Source organism: Nipponia nippon, unplaced genomic scaffold, assembly GCF_047370975.1.
Source record: "Nipponia nippon isolate SJK-2023a ecotype South Korea unplaced genomic scaffold, ASM4737097v1 scaffold_3, whole genome shotgun sequence".
Taxonomy (NCBI): domain Eukaryota; kingdom Metazoa; phylum Chordata; class Aves; order Pelecaniformes; family Threskiornithidae; genus Nipponia; species Nipponia nippon.
This window is the reverse complement of record NW_028262347.1, coordinates 5,338,412-5,359,997: the sequence shown is the minus strand read 5'-3', so window position 1 is coordinate 5,359,997 and position 21,586 is coordinate 5,338,412. Positions and strand designations below refer to the sequence as shown.

Sequence of the window (21,586 nt, the reverse complement as noted above, 5' to 3'; positions counted from 1 at the left end):
AGTAAGAGGAATGCACTGGCAGAGAGAAAAGGCACACCGAATTTGACCATAGCATTTAGGTCAGTCTTACTACTAGAAGACCCACAACACTGCATGGAAACCGTGTAGAGCTGTACGTCAAAACCAGGTTCCAGTTTCCAGCTGAGGATATTGCACACAAATTAGAAGGGGCTTAGGAAAATTTAAAATTCCAGAATGCTGGAAAGACTGAGCTTTGAGAAAAAAAAAAATATTGCTTAGCATGCTGGTTTAGGAAAGTAATACATGTATAAAAGTTAGGATGGGGGAAAAGGGTACATGAGGTTTGCAAAAACACTAACACAGAAAAGCAAAACTCACTGAGCACCAGCAGCACTCAGGCTCTTTAGTCCCTTTCGGTAACATACATAGGCACATATATCATGGTCTCTTTCGCATTAAGAGTGAGGCGCATTTAAATAAAAAGACTGTGAGATACTATCTGATAGCTCTATTGAATCTATTTTATCTCCCCGAATGGTTTAACTATAGCAAATAGTGACATGACGGTGAAGGCTACGATGCTATTTCCATTTTAAATCATGCCTCAGACATTTATAATTCTTAGGGGGGAAAAAACCCCAACTGTATCTGTTAGAAATACAACATCTTACGCATGGTTTCCACTTAGGAGCTGAACCGATGTGAGAAAGTTGCCGTAAGACTTCAGCTATTTGAGTTCACAAAATATTTCCTTCCACATTCCTTTTTTATTAGCAAAATGCAGCTAAAATATCAAAAATGTTTTAAATCAAATTTTATTGAATACATTAGCACACAGAATAACTAGAGCTTTTGTTGCAGGTGAAGAAGCATTTAGAAATAGCAGAACTTGCAGCTGTCTGAAAAACTACATGTTCAATAGCCTTAAGTCATAACTTCTCTCAACTTGAGGCTTGGAACGATGCTATAAAATTGTTGCACGTGTGGTATCTGAAGGGAGAAGAGTGATATAGACCTTTCGGGCTTTTACACCTCGGGATTTTCTAGCTAAGATAAAGAAAGCTTACTGTCCTTTCAAGTTGGAAATTCCTCTGAAAATAGTGTGCGACCTACGCATTTCTGAAGTGATTTGTAAAATATGACTGTTAAAAATACACCAATGCAGTCAGTGTAGAAGTCTGAACCAATATGATTACTGAATTTCCATTAAGCAGCAAATCACAGAATCATTAAGGTTGGAAAAGACCTCTGAGATCAACCGTTGACCTAACTGCCAGGTCCACCTCTAAACCATGTCCCTAAATGAGATACAATAACTGTAGTGAAAAACCACAGCTGTGTTATTTGAAAACACCTGATCTCATCTGATTGAGTTTCAAGTGGGAAAAGGAAAATATCTAATTTTCTAGGATATCTAGGAGATTGATGAAGAGAAAAACGAGTGGAACATGTATTTTCTGTACAGTTGGCTCATTAACAGACTCCAAACGCTGACCAACACTCTGCAGACACGTAGCCCACTTGTTTTGCAGGGAGAAAGGACATCTCAGAACCAGTCTAAACTTGAGAGTGGTGTACCTGTATCCCAAAACCTTGCTCAGCTAGCAAAGCAAATGATGTGCCCTTAACGCGGCACTCCACCTGGACTAACGTATTCTGCTTCTCGGCAGGGATTCCTGCTCTTCTTTAGATGCATCCATCAAGGAATATCGAACAAAAAGATGTGGATGTAGTCTCAGAATAAAGAAGTCCTTCAAGCAGATATTGCTACACGTGTACGTTGTAGAAGGGTATTGTGCAAGCTGCAATCCAAAGCACTCTCCACCAAGTGTTCCCATTACAGGACACCCGCCTAGACAGAGGTTCAGCTTGCCAGGCACAGCTTGGCTTTGGCTCTTCTCAAGAGCATAAATTGACCTGACAAAAGTGTCCTGTTAACATGGCTCTGCTGTTTCTAATACCCAAGTTAATTTGTTTAGCACCATTATCTGTGACTGCAACAGACCTTAGGCACACACTTCAAGTCCTGGCTTACATCTCTTTTACATCACACCCCTAAACCTCCCTTTACCGAGTTACACACCAGAACTACAGTACCACAACAAGTTTGTGGGAAGGGTTTGGCTCCCTCCAAGTCGTCATCTCCCTTCCCCCAGCATCACCATGTCCTCGGCACCTCAAATTGATGGGGGTGCAACTGGAGACAGGCTGTGGTCCTGCGCTTTTCCTAGAGCTGCAACAGGAACGGCGATGACATTGCCGACAGCTTGGTCTGCCCGGACGGCTCTGGTTCAACTCAACCGCAGAACGTGTTCTTCACTAGCATGGACAGCGTTTTAGTTGTTTTCCCTTTCCCCCAAACTCTAACAACTGCCAGAGCCAGACCACTTTGGTGTCTCTTTTTTTTGTCTCCTGAGGACAGAGATTGCTTCCAGCAAACCGCTGGGCCTCATGTTCCAAATTGTGCCAGGTATATCACACACTAAGCTCTTGTTCTTTAGTAGAGATTACTGCATAGTAACTACGAATACAACCTCCAAGAAGATACACCACGACTGTAGTTATCTGATCTCCACTGCTCAGATCGGCCTGAAACATTTAATTTTCTTCGCATGTGCTCGTCTGGCTCCTCTCGGCTTCCCTCCTGAAGTTTCCATTCTGAAAGCCAGCGTGTGGTGTACAAGCAACCACCCTCTCTGGATATATGCTCCTTTGTTTTGTTTTCGAGCAAGAAAAGAGGCGGTGGTAGAAAGAGCTAGTAAGCAATTGCAAGTAAACTTCCAAATAAACACATTTAATTCATTTTAATTAAAAAGCAGTAAACTTTAATACTAGTCTTTTACTGATGCTAAATTTTTAAAAATGGCAAATTTTAACACAGTGCTTAAAATATTCCACTTGTGCAATGCATTTTATAGCCACATAACACATAGCAATGTAAGATGCTATATGGACTCGGATTAGAGAAAGCCTAGATCTTTCGTATTATTTCCTTTGCTGTATGTAACCAGATTATGCTGCTGTTATTTTAGGAACACATATTTTGCTATGAATGCTGTAAGTGAGAGATGCACATAAAAGGCAAAATAAAAGCTCGAGAGAAATGACTTGGGTTTTGCAGAATAAAAGTTTCAGCCTTGATACTGCATCAGCAGAGTGAAGGTAGCTGTGATATAATTCAATATAGATAGCTAACATTAAAGAAATGTAAATCCTTGATGAGTGCAGTATTAATATGTTCTCAAACAGACGTGGGAGGAAAAAAAAATCTTAAAAAAATCTCCACTTACATTTCTAACTTGCCTTATATTAAATCAGAAGGTGTGATGACAGAGCAGTTAAGGTGCCTCACTCTGCAACAAGAGGCAACGAGGCTGAGTATTGCTCTGGATTTTTGCCAAATGTCATTCTTTGTCAACTCCGTTGTAATTAGGAATCCAGCTCTTTGCATGAGGAAGCAAGACTTTTCTTTGCATACCGTTTCTTACAGAAATTGAATTGCCTTAAATATGTTCATGTACCATGCTACATATGACCAGGAGAGGTTCCTGGTTTAACAAAGCTTTGGCTCATTAAAATGAAAAGGTTACAGCCTCTGTCTTAATGCTAGAGAAATAAATGAACTACCATTCAGAAGAAGAATGGCACTAATGCAGCTTTGGCTGTTCAAAAAGTAACCCCGACCTCTGGGAGACGCTGGGACACTAAATGCAGGGAAGGAAACAAAGTCACCTAATTCTGGAGAATAGTGTTTAGCGTGCAATCTGATAGCTCGCGTGTTCGCTGCCTGTTAACGTGATACTAAGTGGACACGACTTCTTGACTGGATCTCTCACTCCGAAGCTCGCTCATTCCCTCATCTCACTGCCCTTTCATAAAAGATTATCTGGGAAAGCAAAACTTACACCAATTAAGGCAAAGAAATGGCAAAACTGGACATTTAGACGCTGCAGTAACTCCGAGTAGTTTGAACTGCAGTCAACTCAGAGTCATCTTTGTGACAACCAGAAGAAAGCAGGTTTTTAAACCACATTTCAGCTTTTCCTTGTAAAACCAGCATCTAGAGTCTTTCCCTTGAGATACTACCAATGTATTTTATCTCTTCTAAACAACATTAAAAGGTAATAACAGCTTAATGCAAAGATGTGCTGCATTGAGAAACAGATCTAAGACAATTAGACTGTAGCAGAAACCTCCTCCGCCGTTTAACAATACGGAATGAAAACATTTTCATTTATTTTCACTTAAAAAGAAAGTCAGAGTCCTGCGACTGCATTGATAGGAACGATGTACACATACTTATGGGTGTATTGCCTTGAACTAAGGAAAAAGGAGCTGGGTCTTTCAGATGGAGTGGCAGTGCACAGAAGTCTTCGGCTCTGACTCCCTTTGCTCTCGATGAAAGCTTGGAGCAATGAACTCTCAGGAGATTAGCGTACGCACACACACAAGCTCCAAAAACTTTAGGCAGCATACATGTTCCTTTGAGTCTTGTACATGTGTTGTGTATAATGTGCTCTTTTTGATATTAAAAAGTTGCTAAGTTGTTCTCAAGCTGGAAAGGGTTTTCCATTTAGATAAGGCCAACAGCTACGGCACAGAATAAGCACATGTGTAACGCTGGAGTCTGAAAGCAGCACGAGCGTTAGCCGTTTCACCACGGGGCTAGTAAGAATTATTCCATTTGACAAAAATCCTACTGTAAGTTATTTAACCCCAACATGCATCCTTCTGGTGGCATCGCCTTCCCACGTCGCAGGCCTTTCTTTCACGGCAGACTAGAACCAGTCGTCCCTCTCCTTGGCTATTCGCATCTAATTACTCTAACAGTCCACACACCTTTTCTATACATCGACTGCTAAATATACCGCACGGAAATTATTATCTATATTATGCACAAAAGCAGCCCGCAAGTGAAAGGAAGAAAACTATTTAGATAAAAGGAATCAACATTTCTGTTTATTTGCCTGAGTTTCTTCAGTACGTTAGCAGCACCTGCAGATCACATACGTTTCTCTCCTCTGCAAACACAGATTTGATACCAGGATGGGCTCTACCCCCTGTCCTGAAAGAGCGTAACGACCTTGCATTTATTTATTTATCATCATTTACACATACAGGTCTAACGCTACCCTAGAAAACACGCGTGCACTGCTGGATTTACCCTTAAAAAAAAAGAAAAAATATGCTTGCTGCTTGCATTCCGTCGATAGGACCTGGCATCAACTCAGCATCGCTTCAATTACCGCTGAAATGCAGTAATCTTGGTGGGAGGATGCGGCGGCTATTCAGCGGCACAGAACAGCGCCGAGCGGTTTCTCCTCCACGAATTTGAAACTGCTCGGGGCATTTCGGTTGGCAGAACTCTATAACCCAACTGGAACCGCGCCAGCAGGGTTCACATGCTACTCTTGAAAAGCGAGCCACCGAGGCTTTAATCACCACAAGTGGCAAGGGCTTAATTTTTCATCTCGTTTGAAATATGCCAGTCTCAACAGCAGACCAAGCTTCTTATAAAATGCCATCTACTAATCAACACTATTTACTGCTTCGTTGGATTGCCTGGGATATCTCCTGTTACGACTCCTGCAGCAACCCTGCTTGGCTTAGCCTGCGACCTAGGAAAATCATAGCCCGCTACACCAGGGCGCAGGACAGACATCCCCCACACAGGACATACGGACCACCGATACTGCAAAATTCAAACTCAAATTTCTTCTAACATTCTTCACTTCCCATACCAGTGGAAGCATTTTGTCTTTGACCAGGCAGCAGGGCTAGTTTTTCAGACCACAGCTTTACACTGGCATCCCAGCTGTAGGAGATTACACCGGGGGAGGTCTAAAAGATGTGTTGGGCGTTCGGCTCACCCAGCTCTCTGCCCTGCACAGCAGAGCCGGACCAAAAATACATGCAAGGAGCTCAGCTTCATGAGCTCACGTGAGAAGGAATGTCTGCGTGAAGGAAAAACTGCTTAAATAGATGGGCCATTTATAAAACTGAGGTTTACACTGAGGTTTTGAAGAAATTCAGTGTTCCAGCCTGAGTCACCTTAAGTTTTAACTAGATACTACACATAAGCTGTACTCCATGAAAATCAGCTCATCTAAGAGAAGGCTGTTACCTGCCATGTAAGCATTACGATACTTATAGCTTTTTAATTCACATAAAGTTTACCTTCCCCAAGAGTCCTAAAAAATATTGACTTGTTTCAATATATGCAATATTGTGATAAACCCTTCATATGCTCCATTTTTAAGTGTAACTAAACCACACAGCAACACTGTAACAATAAAAATTCCCCCTTGATTTTTCAGCTCATCACAACCAATGTGATTTTATATCATGTTTTAAGGACTCTGAAAAATGTTAAGGTACGATGCTAAAGGAGGATAAACGAATGGCTAAATCTCACCAAAATCTAAGTAGATTTTCACTTGTAATTCTAAAGCTTCTTAAAAAAAAAAAATCCCAACTCAAGTTCCCTGGACAAGGATATGTGATTTTTAACCGTAGCTTTTATCTTAAAAAAAAAAAAAAAAAAAAAAAAAATCTGTGCATGTTTTCATCACATTGCAAATATTTGCTTGTAGAATATTTTATACACACATAACATTAAGGTAACTGAATTACAATGAACCTTGCTGATCTGAACATGTAAAGCCTGTATTACAGAAAATGAAAACTGTTGCACATAAGAATGGTAAAAATCCATCAATTCTCTTTAAAATAGCAAAAGAAACTAGTTATCTCTTGAGAGATTACAGATGAGCTATCACCTTCAACAATATTGTGATTTAAAATATTCAGAACAGAAAGAAAGCCTCTTTAATGAATGTGTTAAAAGTTTCTCATGCAAAACCAAGCGCATCCTTGTTTCATATTTAATTTGCAATAGGATACCCAGCAGCTGAGCTACGACAGCTTTCCTGGCCGGTGACTAACCGCCTGCTGAGACGGGCTCCACGCGTAGGTAGCACACGATTGAAGACTAAATCCTCAGAGCTGCATCTCAGCTCCCTTTAAAGTTAATCTGAACACATTGGACTTGAAAGGAAATGAAAAGTGAGTTTCTCTCCCTTCCTATGGCACCAGGACTTCCCGTGTTTTAGCGATTGGTCAAGAACTATTATTTCCTCCATGCTATTCCCAGTTGTGACTGTCAGACGTAATTAGCGTTGGCCGCACACAAGGGCAAAACATTTGTTTAAATACGCCTGGAACAAAAGTCCCACATGCACAGAAACCTGGAGAAACGTGGAGAAACTTGGAGAATATTAAGATTCAAGTATGCTGTACCTGAACGAACATGCTGCTCTGAACATTTAGAAATGCAAAGTTCATTTGCTGAGATGAATATCCACAAAAATCTATGCAAGATAAGGGGTATTAAAATTATTCACTCTCCAATTCAGGATGGATTATTTGGCCAATCTGTTAAGCTGTACTTCTCAGACGCACAGAATCAGTACCATCCTCCTCCCCTCAGGGAAAAGAGCTCATAACGTTTGAAGAAAAGTATGCTTCATCCCAACCGTAAGAATACACATGAAACGCAGAGTCTTCCTTTAGCACAACTCTTTGGAATGGGAAAGCAGCAGACATCAACAGTGCGAATGCAGAGGGCAAACAAGTTCACCAAAGAAAATAAATTAAGGAGAACGCTGCAGATTGTAAAGTGGCCAGAATAAAGGCCATTTAAGTTGTTATTGGACTGTTTTTTAAACACGCACACGCAGAGTTGAACTTCAATTTATCTCTCCATATAAAATCCCACCTCTGGCAGCGTGGCGTCATCACTTATAACCACGATTGAAACATTAATCTCAAACCAAGTCAGAGAAATTTGTGACTTACTGTGTTACCACCTGAAGACCCTATGTTTTCCAGCCTTGGGCTAAATACAAGCCAGATCCAGCCCTGCTCGAGTTTGACATTGCTTCTCAAAAACACAGGTATGCTATGGTAGCTTTTGCTTAACTGATCCAAACAATATACATTTATACACAACATGCAAACAGAATTACAGTTTACCTAGTCACGCAATACACAGCTGTTCAAAGAAACGAAATCCAAACTAAAGAAATCTATAAAAATACCACCTTGTCAAGTCATCAGAAAGCCATTAATGTTTCTAGTGAGTGCAATTACAAAAATGAAAGATTCCAAAAAACCACTCAGTTACAGATGAACTTTAATTATCCAAGTGTCTTGCTACATGAACCACGATCATGTCTCCAAATGCCTTCTAATTTGAACTCTCCCTGTTATCCATCCAACTTTACATTTCTCAAGCGCTTGCAGAATGAAGTGGAACTGCCTACACACAAAACTGAGTTATCCCTTCCTAATGACTTACCCACTCACTAATATTCCCTTTAGTTGAGAGTTGGAGAAAACAGGAACACGTACCAAAGGTGAAGACTGGAAGAAGGCACTGAAGTTAAGAGCTGTACGGTAAAGTTATAGTGCTTATCTGTGTGTGGCAAAAGACAAGTAATTCAAATGAGCTTTCTTAGTCATAATTTTAAAAATTAGAAGGCAGACTGCCTTGGTCTTAACCTGGACTCTACCACATACTTGTCTGCAGAAGCTTGCAATGAGTCATTCACCTGATAAATGCAAGAGAGATACGGGTCCCGGAATCCACTAGTGATCTTTGTCTAGACAACGGCTTGTTCTGATGCTAAGATCAAGGTTAGGCTCAGCTACACTTGAAAACGTGCGTGTAAACACAGTGCAATGTCTATTCCCGAATAGCTCCAAGCATGGATATTTTTCACAGGGGGAAAGAAATGTTTCAGACACTTCAAAAGTGTTTAACTGAAAAAAGTTACTTGCAAGTACCTTTCCTCTGGACGGGAGCGTTATTCAGAACAACTACCTGGAGTGCCAACTCCTGAACTCCAGGCGTGGACCCCTTCCCGTGTCCATGTACCTGCCACAGCTGTTGATCAGCAGCAGGAGGATGCTGGCATTGCTGGAGAAACTTAAGTCCACATGTCTCCAAATCACATATACGTATGAGGTCTCAACCAACATGTTCTACTTCCATGTCCTTCCCAAACAATTCTCTCAAGTACAGTACGAAATCAAGGCTTGCTTGGGTTATCAGCCATTTCTCAGGAAGTTTGGCACAAATTCCTGTGCAGGGGGGGTAACAATCAGATTTGTGGTTTTGCTCACAATAGCTAAAGTAATTTTTATTCGCTTTTTAAAGGCCAGGAGTTGTTAGTAACCACTGACTAACCTTTTCATTAAGTTAAAGCATCCTTGGTGGCAAAAGTTAAAGAGAAAAAGCTAAAAGCGTTCGATGAGAAGCAAAATAGGAATGGCTCCTGCATGAAGCAAAAGCACTAAGAAATAATAAAGGCACAAGGTCAGCCCTTAAAACAGGCCAGTTGCGCTTCTCTTTTATCCTGCTGTAAGCGGTGGCTAGACTTTCCATTTCCCACCCCCTCCCCTAGAGTCACCAAAAACACTCGGTGCAGTAAGGGAAAGTCTGAAACACTTGAGAACAGTAACACCCAGCTATCAGACGATAACTTAATTTGAAACTTATGCTTTCAAAGGCACAAAGGTGTCTGATGATCCAGATGAAATAAAATCCTCAAGTATAGTAGCAGTAGACAGTGCAGGAAGCAACGCAGGCGCTAAACAAAGTCATACATTGTCAGAAAAGGGAAAAAACTGATCTGACATGACGAGTCAAGACAAGTGACAAAAGTTTTGCTGAAAAAGGATCAGTAGGAAATTAAAATCATGACAGCATTTCTGTTCTAAATACACAAGACAATAGAACCCTTTTATCATAAAGTCCCATTTTCTCCTCCAGTTTTATTATAGCCAAAATTGCAATTTGCACATCACAATGCAGTGAAAGAACCCATGACTTTCATTCCAATTCAATGTAAATAATTTACTGCAAAAGGCTGGCTTTTATGAGTCAGCTTCTGCATTGTGCAGTTTTTCTTTTGAATCCTTAAGAATCACTAACAACTTGTAAGTTATCTAAACAGGTCTGAAAAAACAGAAAAATCTTTGTGGGAAGGTTTTAAAAGGATGATATCCCCTTGAAGAAAAGTCACGTTAACTTCATTTCATTTGCTATATGCAGCGAATAACACTAGATAGCTGGAAAAGCTAAAGAAATACGTTTTCACAATGCTGAATTTTTATAGTTAGTACTACTAACTCCTCATTATTACTTTTAAAAAAACCTGGAGTCAACATCTTTATAAAATGTATTTTCCGATTTGCTTATTCAGGTACAGCCAGGTTCCAGCCAGTTTATTTGTTCTGAAGGATACAACACTTAAAAGACCCCAACAAACAAAAACATGAAAATCCATCACGAGCTCTCTCCCAAAACCAATGCAAATGCTTTTAATCCATTTTCTCCATTCCCCACTTCCAGCTGCCACTCTGCTTCTTACAAAAATAGCAAGAGGTTCGTGGGTTTTTTTTGTTTTTGTCCAAAGACATGAATGACAAGGAAAAGTTAGGCACTAGCCTCCTATAGAATATAAAATAGCGTATGCCTCTGTCTGCATAGTCTACGGATCCCAGCTATGTGATTTGGTTTCTGCCACGGATAAAGTTTTACTATAGCACTTATTACATTGATTTTTTTTTTTTCCCAAATGCTGCAAATTAAATGAAGCTCTTCGGCAAAAGTCTATTTAGCTTCACATTTTAAGCTTTTTTAAAAAAAAAAAATCTTCCTCATTAAATCTTTTCTTGCAGTATTTCACTGGAAATTATGCTTTCGAGTATGATACAGCTTCTTCTTAAGAAAAGGTAAAGATACAGTTGTCTTCCCAATTACAGCTTTATCAGCATGCCTTCTATGAAAAAGAGTTATTTTTCTGACTAATGGCAAGATTTAAACCAGGCACATTTTCTGTACATTTTTTTTGTTCCTGTCTCTTATTTTCCTTTTTCTTTGAAACCTGCCTCTCCTATTGGCTCTTTCCCAATGCCTTTCTTCTGTCTGCATCTCAAGCTTGGCTGCCTTTCTCATTTTGTCTGTTTCTCCTGTTGCTTCTTCCTTGCTAGCCTGGTATATGCATGAGTGAAGACTCATTCGCACAAAAGCAATCAGCGTCTAACACTCAGCATAGTGCACGGACGGCTAAAGGATGCTTGCAAATACTCAGCAACCAGGCACGGTTAGCAGCCAGGAGCAAAGCATTCACAGTCTGGCAGGGGTTTAACTCTTCAAACTGGTTGCCTACACAGTACCTGTTTGTTGATGGGTGGCGGTTTCCTAACCAAGTACACTGGAAAAGCTTTGTTGAAAAGATCACTGCTGCTTTTAAATCATCGGTGCAGCTGTTAGAATGAAGAAGAGTTAGTCTGCGGGGTTAAACTAGATCTGGAGAAAGGCAGAAAGGCTTAAAAATGACAACGGCGAGACCTGTGTTATCAAAATGGCAAAGTCGATATCCCAGTATCCTTTTTAAAGCCCATCATGTGCTAATTTAGAAAGAGGTATTGGCTTTGTTTAACCCTTGAAGAAACCAGAGATTGAAATGAGACTGGTCTGAGATCCAAGACTTGCTACATTCAGTTATGGACCACGGCCAAAGAAAGCACGGCTAGACTGAGGGGCCAGTGACAATTTTAAAATCTGATATATCTAGCCACTGAAGCTAGACACTAATGCTTTATACCACTGTGATGCTTAATGCTTTATACAACTACAATTCTAGCACCGGTAGACCCTAGATATCAGATGCAAAAATCATGCTATTTTGATTAGCACCTTGCTTCACCCCCCCCCGCCCCCAATCAATTCAAATGTGATTTTTAGCAACTAACACTGTAAGAAAAAGCTGGAGATGTTCTGAGATGATGTATAATTTGACAGCTGGGTTTCCACGCTTCCAGGTGGCTGCAAGCATCAGGTTTTGGTGGGTAACAGGTCCAAACATCACATCAACAGGAAAGAGGGGAAAAGGCAGGACTGTAAGAAGATCAACAATTTTGTGCTTTGATCTGCCATGGAAATAAAATGCTCTGACAGAAAAGGCTACAAATAAATCTAAATTGGTACACCATGCCAAGAACTGGTCCTGACTCAATGATCAGAAATACAATGCCAGTGCTTGAACACACATTATTGAGAATGAAAGACCACAAAACTTAACGCCCAGTAAAAATGACATTTGTTTCCAGATCATCTTAACAGAAAGGAGCTGAATCTCTGTGAAGAGGGAGTGATCTGAAGCAGAAGATGGAAAAAAATGAAGCAAGAATTGAGGAGGAAGTTTGACTCCGTAAAAGCTATCCCTCTCCCCACAAAAAATCCCAATTACTGGCAAGAGACTCTCATGGTCTTCTCCTTCCTATCCTTCTGACATACCCCAGCACAATTACAGCGCAAGAGAGGAATGAGGGCCTAATGCAAATACAATAGACTATGAACAGCACTGCATACACAAAAGCAACATGTTTTCTTCGGTCTTCCAGTCAGAGAAACAGGGATGGACTACCCGTGACTTCAAAAAGTCAGAAAAAGAAAGCAGTTGACAAAGTGGTCGGTTTGTTTGGTTTTTTAAATCATTATTATTACTATTATTATTATTTAAAACGAGGTAATAACAAGAGGCAGCAAGCACAGGTAGAAATTCATTCTAGGAAGCTTAAAAATAAGGTTGCCATGGCACATGTAGGATTCACACTTCACTTTTCTTTGTTTTAATTATGGAGAATGATACATGTTCTTAAAGCACCAGGACCCAGGGCTCTCAACATTATCACAAAATATAATAGTGATTACTGTTAGCTGTGGAAAAGTATCTGGGCTTTCTCAACTGGCCTAGTTTCAGCACAGTACTGTTTTGCTTCAAGTGCAATCAACAAATCCTATGAAGTTGATGTATTATTGCAAAATGTATGTTCTTTTACATTAAAGCACAAGAAATAAAGCATGACCATCATGTTTTGCAACTAATTTATTTTTTTCTCCTTTTTTAATGTCTTACAAGTTTACCATGACATTTTAGTGACAACAGCGCTAAAATAACTCTAAAAACAAAAAGGAGACTAATTAAAAATAGGCAGACAGCGAACATCATGATACATTGGCATAAAATCATCCCTTCCGCGTCCTTTGTAAAAATACTGCTAAAAACCCAACATTTGCCATGGCAATACTGAGTCAGATTGTTTTATAAAATATATAATTTTATATGCGGATCCTCGCAGTGCAAGCATTTGGAGTCTGCACCAGATCATTTAGTTACTGCACATTACTGAAATGAGGCACAGCATATTTAAGGCAAGAAAACATTTTCTGCTTTCTTGGAACAAAACTTGTACCACTGAACCGAACTTCCAACTGACACAAATTACAGATCTTGAAAACCTATTTGCTTTCCTCCCTTTCCCCCACAACTTCAGAAATCGCTCAAAGAGCTGTTTCAGCACTTCTTACTACTGAGTGCATATGAAGGAAACGGCTCCTCTCAGGCTGGACAGGACTTTTTGCTCTTATCGAGTCTTTGGCACTGACAACTAAAACATCGCACAAGCTGCTGGGCAGATTGTACACTCTGAACCCAACACCACCAGTTCTAGAGTAAGTGGAAATAAGAAGTTAGTTACATGTGCAGAACTAGAGGACTTTTGAGAAGGAGGTTAGCAACACCTACTGGTCACAGTGCATACTGAACACTGTTTTGTTTTAGGTTTTGGGTTTTTTTTCAAATGAACAATAAAAAAAGCTTCTTCTTACTAATGTACCTAGCTAAAATTACCTATGAAGTCAGTTTGTCACCAGAGGTAATGCTTCTAATTAGATCAACTGATAAAATTAAAAGATATCACCTCTCCCAATAAAACTTGTTCTGCTCATACCCTTAGACCGTCATGGCTACATTATTGCCAAAATATATCAGCGCTAGTAATTTCTAAATCATATCAGTAAATAAATATTCATAACATGAGCTGAGCTCTAGGCTTTGATATAAAATGGGACATAACAAGTCTTCCTGACAGTTCCTTTAAGTGACTGAAAGATTTACATTATACATCATAACGTGCATGAAGCCTTCCTTCATTACTAATTATCTTTATTGCCTACTCAAAGCAACTCAAATGTTATGAACTGCACAATCTTAGCAGCAGCACATTCTTTTTTCTACTCTACAAAGATCTGCACACTATTGAAACAGCTTCTGCAATTCCTCAGTATTTTTACGACGCATTCCTTTAATCTGCAAAAGTAAAAGTTTGTCTTCCAAATTTTACTTGGAGTAAAATACAACAAAACATATACAACAGAGTTTCTTGATCCACCTCACCCCTTCAAAAAAAAAAAAAAAAAACCATAGGGCACAAAATTACAAATAGCATTTTCAGAAAACACTTAATTAAAAATTAAAATGTCCTCAACTATAAGTATTTTAAATCAACTATAACAAACCTGCATTCAGCAGTTGTATTTAATGCTCACTTTAAATTTCCATTAAAAAAAAAAAAAATCGTATTCATTTTTTGAAGTTGTGTCTATAGGTCCTCTGATACACTAGCCCTAGGCATTAGAAGTTTTCCTGGTTCTCATCCAACTTTGGAAATAATATCTTCTTGCTTCGGGTGTTAAAAGGATTCATACATTATTTATAAGGACTGCTAAAATCTAACTCCTGGATCTAACTTGCAAGAGAAAGAGTATAAAAAGTTACATTAAAAAAGGCACACAATTGTCCCCATTTCAATTTTTAGCCTCTCATTCTACGTCGTGTGTCACCAGACTGAGTCTAATACTCTCATCTCTCGCTCCCCATGTTCAGATATTTGTCTACAGCCACTTTGAGCCTTGTTGGATTCGGTCTTTCTTGCATATTTTTAAAGTATGATTTTCCAAGTAAAAAAAACCAAACCAAAACAAACAAAAACCAACAACAAAAACCCAAAACACCAAAGTGCAGGGTAACTTGTTACACTTCAAAGATGCTGGATTTCTCTGACAGAAAGGTGTTTGTTTACCTCCTGAAAAATCAGGCTGAAGTGTTTCAAGAAAGTAGGCAGAACAGTCTTCTTCCTCTATACTTTTCTCTTCTTAATGTTGTCTACATATATATTTACATTCCGTTTGTCTCTTTCTGGTTTAAGAGAGTTCATTGTTAGATTTTAAAAACAAGCCTTTTAACAAACTTCACAAGGGGGAGATTCTAGTACCTTCTTGTCAATCCAAGAAAATATTTCTGCAGTTTCACTGAAACCCAGCAGTTTCACTTGCTGGGTTATATTAAGGCAAGAGACATTAAAATGCTCTTGATCTATAAAATAACTACGTATTATATGTAATTAAAGAAAACAGAAAAGTCAGGTCTACAGAGCTTCAGAAATACTCATCAGCATGAGTAAGACCTCACATTGTAACTGGAACTAGCATATTTTTTTCTACTGCACACACTAAAACCATTGCATCTGACAGTCTTTTACGCTTCAGATACCTGTTCCTGACTATAATTTCACTTAGTCTAACTGCAGCACACAGTAACTGCATTTATCTATCTGAACGTGATTTTCATGACTGAAACTATACTTACTACACCTTACTAAATCACTGAAAAACTGCCCCGTGTGACATTTGTAGCGGCACAGAAAAGGATTTCGTTTACCCAATCAAGTGATGTCACCTTTACTCAGGGCAGAATTTTTACACATATTTCAGTGTTCAGTCTCTGAGACCTTAGTTCTTCAAAAAGAACACTACGCATAATGGGGCCAGAATGGATACCATGCTCCACAGAAATTATAAATTACGTGGGTATCTTGTGAGGACTGCACCTGTCTGTTACACTCTTTTGGAAAAGAAAGTTCCTCTGTCCAGGATTTTTGTACCCGGTCCACAAGCTTACACACGTTTATTTCCCCACAAAGTATAGTTGTGTGACGTTCACTATTCAAAGGGAAATTTAGACTAGGTCATATTTCCTAAAGGTTTCTCTAATTAGCAATCAAGTCTCATATAGCTGAAAAATAGAAAAAAATTATTTTGCTTTTTCCACTGCCACTGTTAAAATTCTCAGGCTAACTGCAGCTCACGGCATTTGTACCGTTGGTTTCACTGCTACAGTGATCCTCAACCCCTGCCTCCGTGGGACTTTTACACAAGAAGGGGAAGGAGAGCAGTTGCAACAGTGATGATTAAACCCTAATCAGCATTAGCAAAGAGAATTAAAAGCAAGCACTGTACCTGTAGACAATTCTTACTTCCTTATTTTAAATCTAACTTCATTTTAATTGGAAGAGCTTTATATTTTTGTTGTTGTTGTTGTTAAATTTGCGGCTGTCAGGAGCTGGGAATGCTGTGCCGGTCTCGCCAACCTTCCTTCTACCTTTACCAAATTATGTAAGCTCTCGCAGTACATATAAGAGGGAGGCTAACACATAAAAGGTAATGTAAAGCATTGTCAACCAAAACCTTAAAATTTAAATGCATTATAGAAGCGTGTATTAACACGGTGTATTTTGACACCAGTTAATCTTGGCGGAAAGTAAAAGAGTGGAAAATAAACTTGCCACAGCACTGCTACCTGTTTTGAAACCATGCTTGTGTAACACCCAGCGGGTCCTTTCTGAGCGACTGCTATGGGCAGCACAACTCAAACTGCTCGAGGATGCAAACAAATACGCAAACACACAGGGACCAAAACTTAAAGCAAAGGATTAATTTCGCACCTTCTTGAGAGGAGACAATAGGTGGCATATAATCAGGGATGTACTCCTTCCTTTCTTCTGCATCTTTACTTCCCGGCTGGGGAAACTGCAGGACATTGTTCTTGCTGACGGGAAATGAAGGGATTTGATGGGCGAAAGTGACAGGTTCAATATTGTGTATATAATCTTCCAGCTCATGCAGGTTAACCCCCATAAGCTTGAAGGCATCACCTACATCATCCAAAATTGGATCTGTGCGGCCATCTGTAACAAAAAAAACAAGAAAAGAACAACATTTTTGCAAAAATCCAGTTTAAAAAAATTGACCTGCAGATCTACACTTAAAGATTACAGTCCACCACGGCTCGCCACCAGTAACGGAGATGACCGTCCCACGGTTCTGCCAGGTTTACTGTTTATCGGGCTATACAACGTTTCAGGCTAAGAACACGCTCTCATTTACGTGTTTTGTTTCGATCCATATCACTTTCTTTCGATTCATGCCACTAAAGAACTGCACCTCAAGAAGCAAATCAAGGAAAACCGAGGGAGCAGCAACAGCCAGCTTTACCTGGCAACGGTCAATTAACATCCTGCAACACCACTTAAAATAGTTTTCAGTTTCATCATGTAAATTGAAATGAATGAAGCAAGCCCTTAATATGCAGAAAGTGGCCCTTTACCAGTATGTAACAGACCAAACATTTTTTTTCAACCTAGAAAAGGAACAATTTCATTTTGTTGAAGCAACTGTAGTTTACAGGTAGCAAAAAAAAAGAAGGTATCTCATGTATCTCTTGATAAAAAAAAAAAATACTTCACATAGTATCTTTCCACCAGATGAAATCTACAGACTTCATAAACTATGAGTCACTTTACCTACCGGTTAGATATACCTCCTGGATGAAACACAGGAATATTACGTAGTGGTCTGATGAGGAGAGAATATTTTATACTAAACTTCAGGGGCTGATTTCCTGGGGTGCAATTTAAGTTTGACTCTACTGCAAAAAATCATCTTTTCTTTACGAAAAGCATAGTGAAACCTTATAGGCCAAGTGGTCAGGATCTTTATTTAATATGACCTCCAAGAAAACAGTCCAAGAGAGGATGCAGTTTGTTCTACACATGTAATTTGGCTCAAACATTTAAATTATATGGCACAGAAGTTCTCCAAGTGCCTCAGTTTCCCTGACCTGACAGAGGGAAATTCCTCTGAAGGCCTCCAGAGGGAGAACTCGGCACCCGGCTTTGGTAGCCACGGCACCACTTTTGAGTCTCATCCTAACTTTTCGTAATAACAATAACACAAAAAAAAAAGATGCCTTAAACCCCAAACATGATTTTTTTTAATTGAATAAAATTATACTTAATTATTAAAATTCTGTATAGTTGGCTTATGAAAATATTACATCCCTACATGATGATAAGCTGTGATTTACTTTAAAAAGTAATTACGGAAAACCAGCCCGTGCTTATTGAAGGAACACAATCGCTATTGTGAATCCCCAGCTTTGGAGAATGGGGGGGTGCTCTTTTGTTTGTCCTTTAACCTAATCTCTTCTTGGTTTATCTTGAAGCCGAAGCAGTCGAGCAGGCTGGTTCTCACATCACTGGATGCATTCAAACCCCCAGCCAACTTACGCCTGCAGGTACATTTAGAAAATAAGAATTTTGTTCTAGAATTTCTCTTCTTAGTCTTGCGGTGAAGATAAGGGTAATACTCAGATTATGGTTTTGATTCTCAGCTCTGTAACACTGGCCTCTTGTGTGACTCTGGGCAAGTCGCTTGTGTTTTAATTCTCTCCACAGCTAAAAGGGAGATCAGACCAAGTTATCATCTTTTGTCCGCCTGTATTTAGAATGTGAACTCCGTACAGCAAGAACCATCTCGGATTTTGTGCTTCTATAATGTCTAGCACAAGTGCCATACTAGTTTCCCCTGCAGACTCTAGCGACAGAAAAACGTGGAGACTTACATAAACATAATTAAAGGAGGATATCACCACTCTGGAGTAGTTACGAGATCGCTATAGTTATTAGGCAGACAGAAGAGTGTTTTATCCTTAAAAAATTAAATTCAGATAATTGACACAGCTAAGAAATTTTGCGTTGTCACTTTTAGTTGCTCCTCAGATTACGAATACGCCTCTGAACTTACTGAACCATTTTCTAAGTGTCAAGACTGAACAGGTACCAGTCGGACAGCCAGTTAAAAAGAAAAACTTGGGGAAAACTTTTCAACGATCCCAGAAGTAGAGCGTACGTATTCCTCGGACACTCCTGAAATCACTGGCTGTGCTGTTTGCAGGACGGGGGGACTGATGGTGAGCCTCACAGCACTCATTCCCAGGTGGGCATTGCCTAGACCTGGAAAGCGTACCGACAAGCACGGACACACACCGTGCCAGTGTCCAGTTTCCCTTGGAAGAAAAACCAAGTGCACAGGCAGGGAAAATGCTGCAATAGGTTCTCCAACTGGACAACCTGGGGCACAGGAGATCTGCACATCATCTACCCCATCGCTGGGGCTCCAAGAAGGTGTTTTGAGTACCTTGCTCAGTGTGTGCCTCTTGACACCAGCACGTACTCAAGGTGAAAGTTTAGTCTAGTTTATCACTGCAATAGAAAAAGGTCTTTTCCTAGATCCGCACGTGATCTTTTTAACCTCCAAAAAAGCCTACCAACGTGATTAGCAAGTGATAAATGCTAAAAAGGACTTCTTCCTACAAGTGCTTATTAAGAACATGTGGCAGAGAAGCAACTACTAAGTATAATTGAAATATGGAAATATTTAAGCAACCATATCAAAAACCAATTACGAATGTTAGAAAGCAGGTTCAAAAGGTGAGCAAAAAAAAAAGTGACGAAGATTCAAATTTCCCATATCTTTGACATTTGCCTCCAAAGAGACAATGTCAAGTACTAAGATTGATTAAAGCTAAAAAAAATTTTTAAACCTGCAACTGTCACAGGGACAAAAGGACTGATCAGTTAACCTCTTCTTTTCAAGAGTGTCTTCAGTGGTAAAAGTGTACAAACAAAATTTCAGGTCTGTATTCACATCTGTATTTAAATCAAAACACTTATCAATTGGAAATATGCACAGCACAAAATTGCATTAAATGTAATTTCAGGTGATTCATCAAATAAAGGCTTGTGCCTTTATACTTTTAGTTTAACAGTTTAGCATTCCTCTTCTCTCTCTGGTTTAACAAAAATTCACTAAAATAGCAGAAGCCAGACACATGAAAGAGAATGCTGACAAACACGTAACACACTCTCTCCTGGTCTTTCATTTAGTCTTAGGCTTTTTTCTGTAAGTAAATGACACACACAAAAAAAGTTTAATTTCTGCATACTGAACTTGTCTCAATATTCTTCAGATATTTGTGCTATCCTCAGTTTAAAAATTCAGATGCTGAAGCCTCCTAGTGAAATAATTAATCCGATGTCACACAGCAAGTCCGTGCCAGATCACAAACAGCCTTGGAGCTTTTGGTTTCCAGCCTCTTGCTGTTCCCTATACCACAACATTTCAAATGTGATCTGTTGTCCAGGATTGGGAAGAGATGGAAGGAGGTGGGAATAGTTCATCCAGCAAGTTACAAATCTCCTCCTTAGCCTGCAAACAGTGAACTAAGAAAATACCTTTCTCATGAGCTTTTAAGCTGTACTATCTCCCTGAACGGGAACTGTGCTCCAAAACTGACACAGCTGCAGCAAACAGCAGAGCTAAATTAAGACCATTCGGTCTCAAAACAGTTCACCAGAAACCTGTGGGAATGGCCATGCAGTTATGATACTCTCAGCTTCCCTGTGCATGGGAACAAACAGCGGGTGAGGAGGAATCTACACACAGAAATGGATCCCGAAAAAAGTACAGCACCGAAACTACGGGGAAACAGAATCCACGCAGAGCCGGGGATTTGGGTGGGAAGTTATCCAGCCCTCAACCCTGCTGCTCAGCATCACCTGCAGGTAAACCTAGCTGTCCACAAGGAAAAACAAATCAAACAGAACAAGGGCGGTGCACTAACTCCCTTTCAAGCACTAAAAGCTCGCTTTCGGTTTGTGGGGAAAAGGAATTTTTAGAAGCTACTAAAGCCTAGCTGTTTTTGCACAAGTCACAAGAATTCCTCCAGCCCTCCAGCAAACAAGCTGACCGATGCTCACGTCACCCAAAGAAACTGGGAGGGGGTGGGTGGGTGTTAGGGAAAAACTATGTTCCTTTCCTTAAATTCAGTCTCAGGAATAGCTGATTTACTTCTGTCAAACTCACCCCCACCACCTCCTCCTTCCTGGCCCAAAGTTCGTATGAATCCATGAAAATTTAACAAATGAGTAAGTACAGAAGAGCTTTTAGTTTCATGCCGCATTTTTTAAAGGGAGCAACTACAGCTCTGTAATAAACACACTGAAAAAAATTAATGAGTCACCACCCATACAACATGTACAGTCTATTATAAATACCTCAGCATTCACCCTCATGTCTGCTATGAAAGAGGTTTTTAAAAAAATTTATTTTAACCAGCAAATTATTAGGTATCGTTCCTCAGTAATTTTATTACAGGCTCTATCACAGATTCCTTGTGCTCTAGCATGTCACACAACCCTGTCACGCATGAAATACCCATGTATTTACACTGAAGAGTTACTCCAGGGTAACTCTTTCAAGCAGACAACACATCGCTTCCATCCAGCATCCACAAGAATAGTCAGAAGCATACACAGTAGGTTATTTAATAAGTATATATGCCTTACCTGAGTGCACTTAAGTGGGGAAAAATGGTCTTATTAATGTAGTTACCAGGCAGGCAAAAACATCTTCTTGCTATTGCTGCTCAGAGTCTGCTCCTTTTCCCGCTAACCTCATAAATGTCAAGCAAAAAACCAAGCTGACCTTCTTTACTGGTAGCCAGCAAGAAGTTAATTAGCTTAAAAATATCAA

General features: G+C 39.7%; 1 protein-coding gene across 1 annotated transcript in view; it reads right to left on the bottom strand.

The window, feature by feature from the left end:
* The window catches only part of TAF3 (TATA-box binding protein associated factor 3), a 116,092-nt gene that overhangs the window by 87,469 nt on the left and 7,037 nt on the right, over nt 1–21,586 (bottom strand). The window contains exon 2 of the mRNA XM_009462624.2: nt 16,657–16,899. Within this exon, the coding sequence (XP_009460899.2) occupies nt 16,657–16,899 (243 nt within the window). The remainder of the gene's footprint in view (nt 1–16,656; nt 16,900–21,586) is intronic.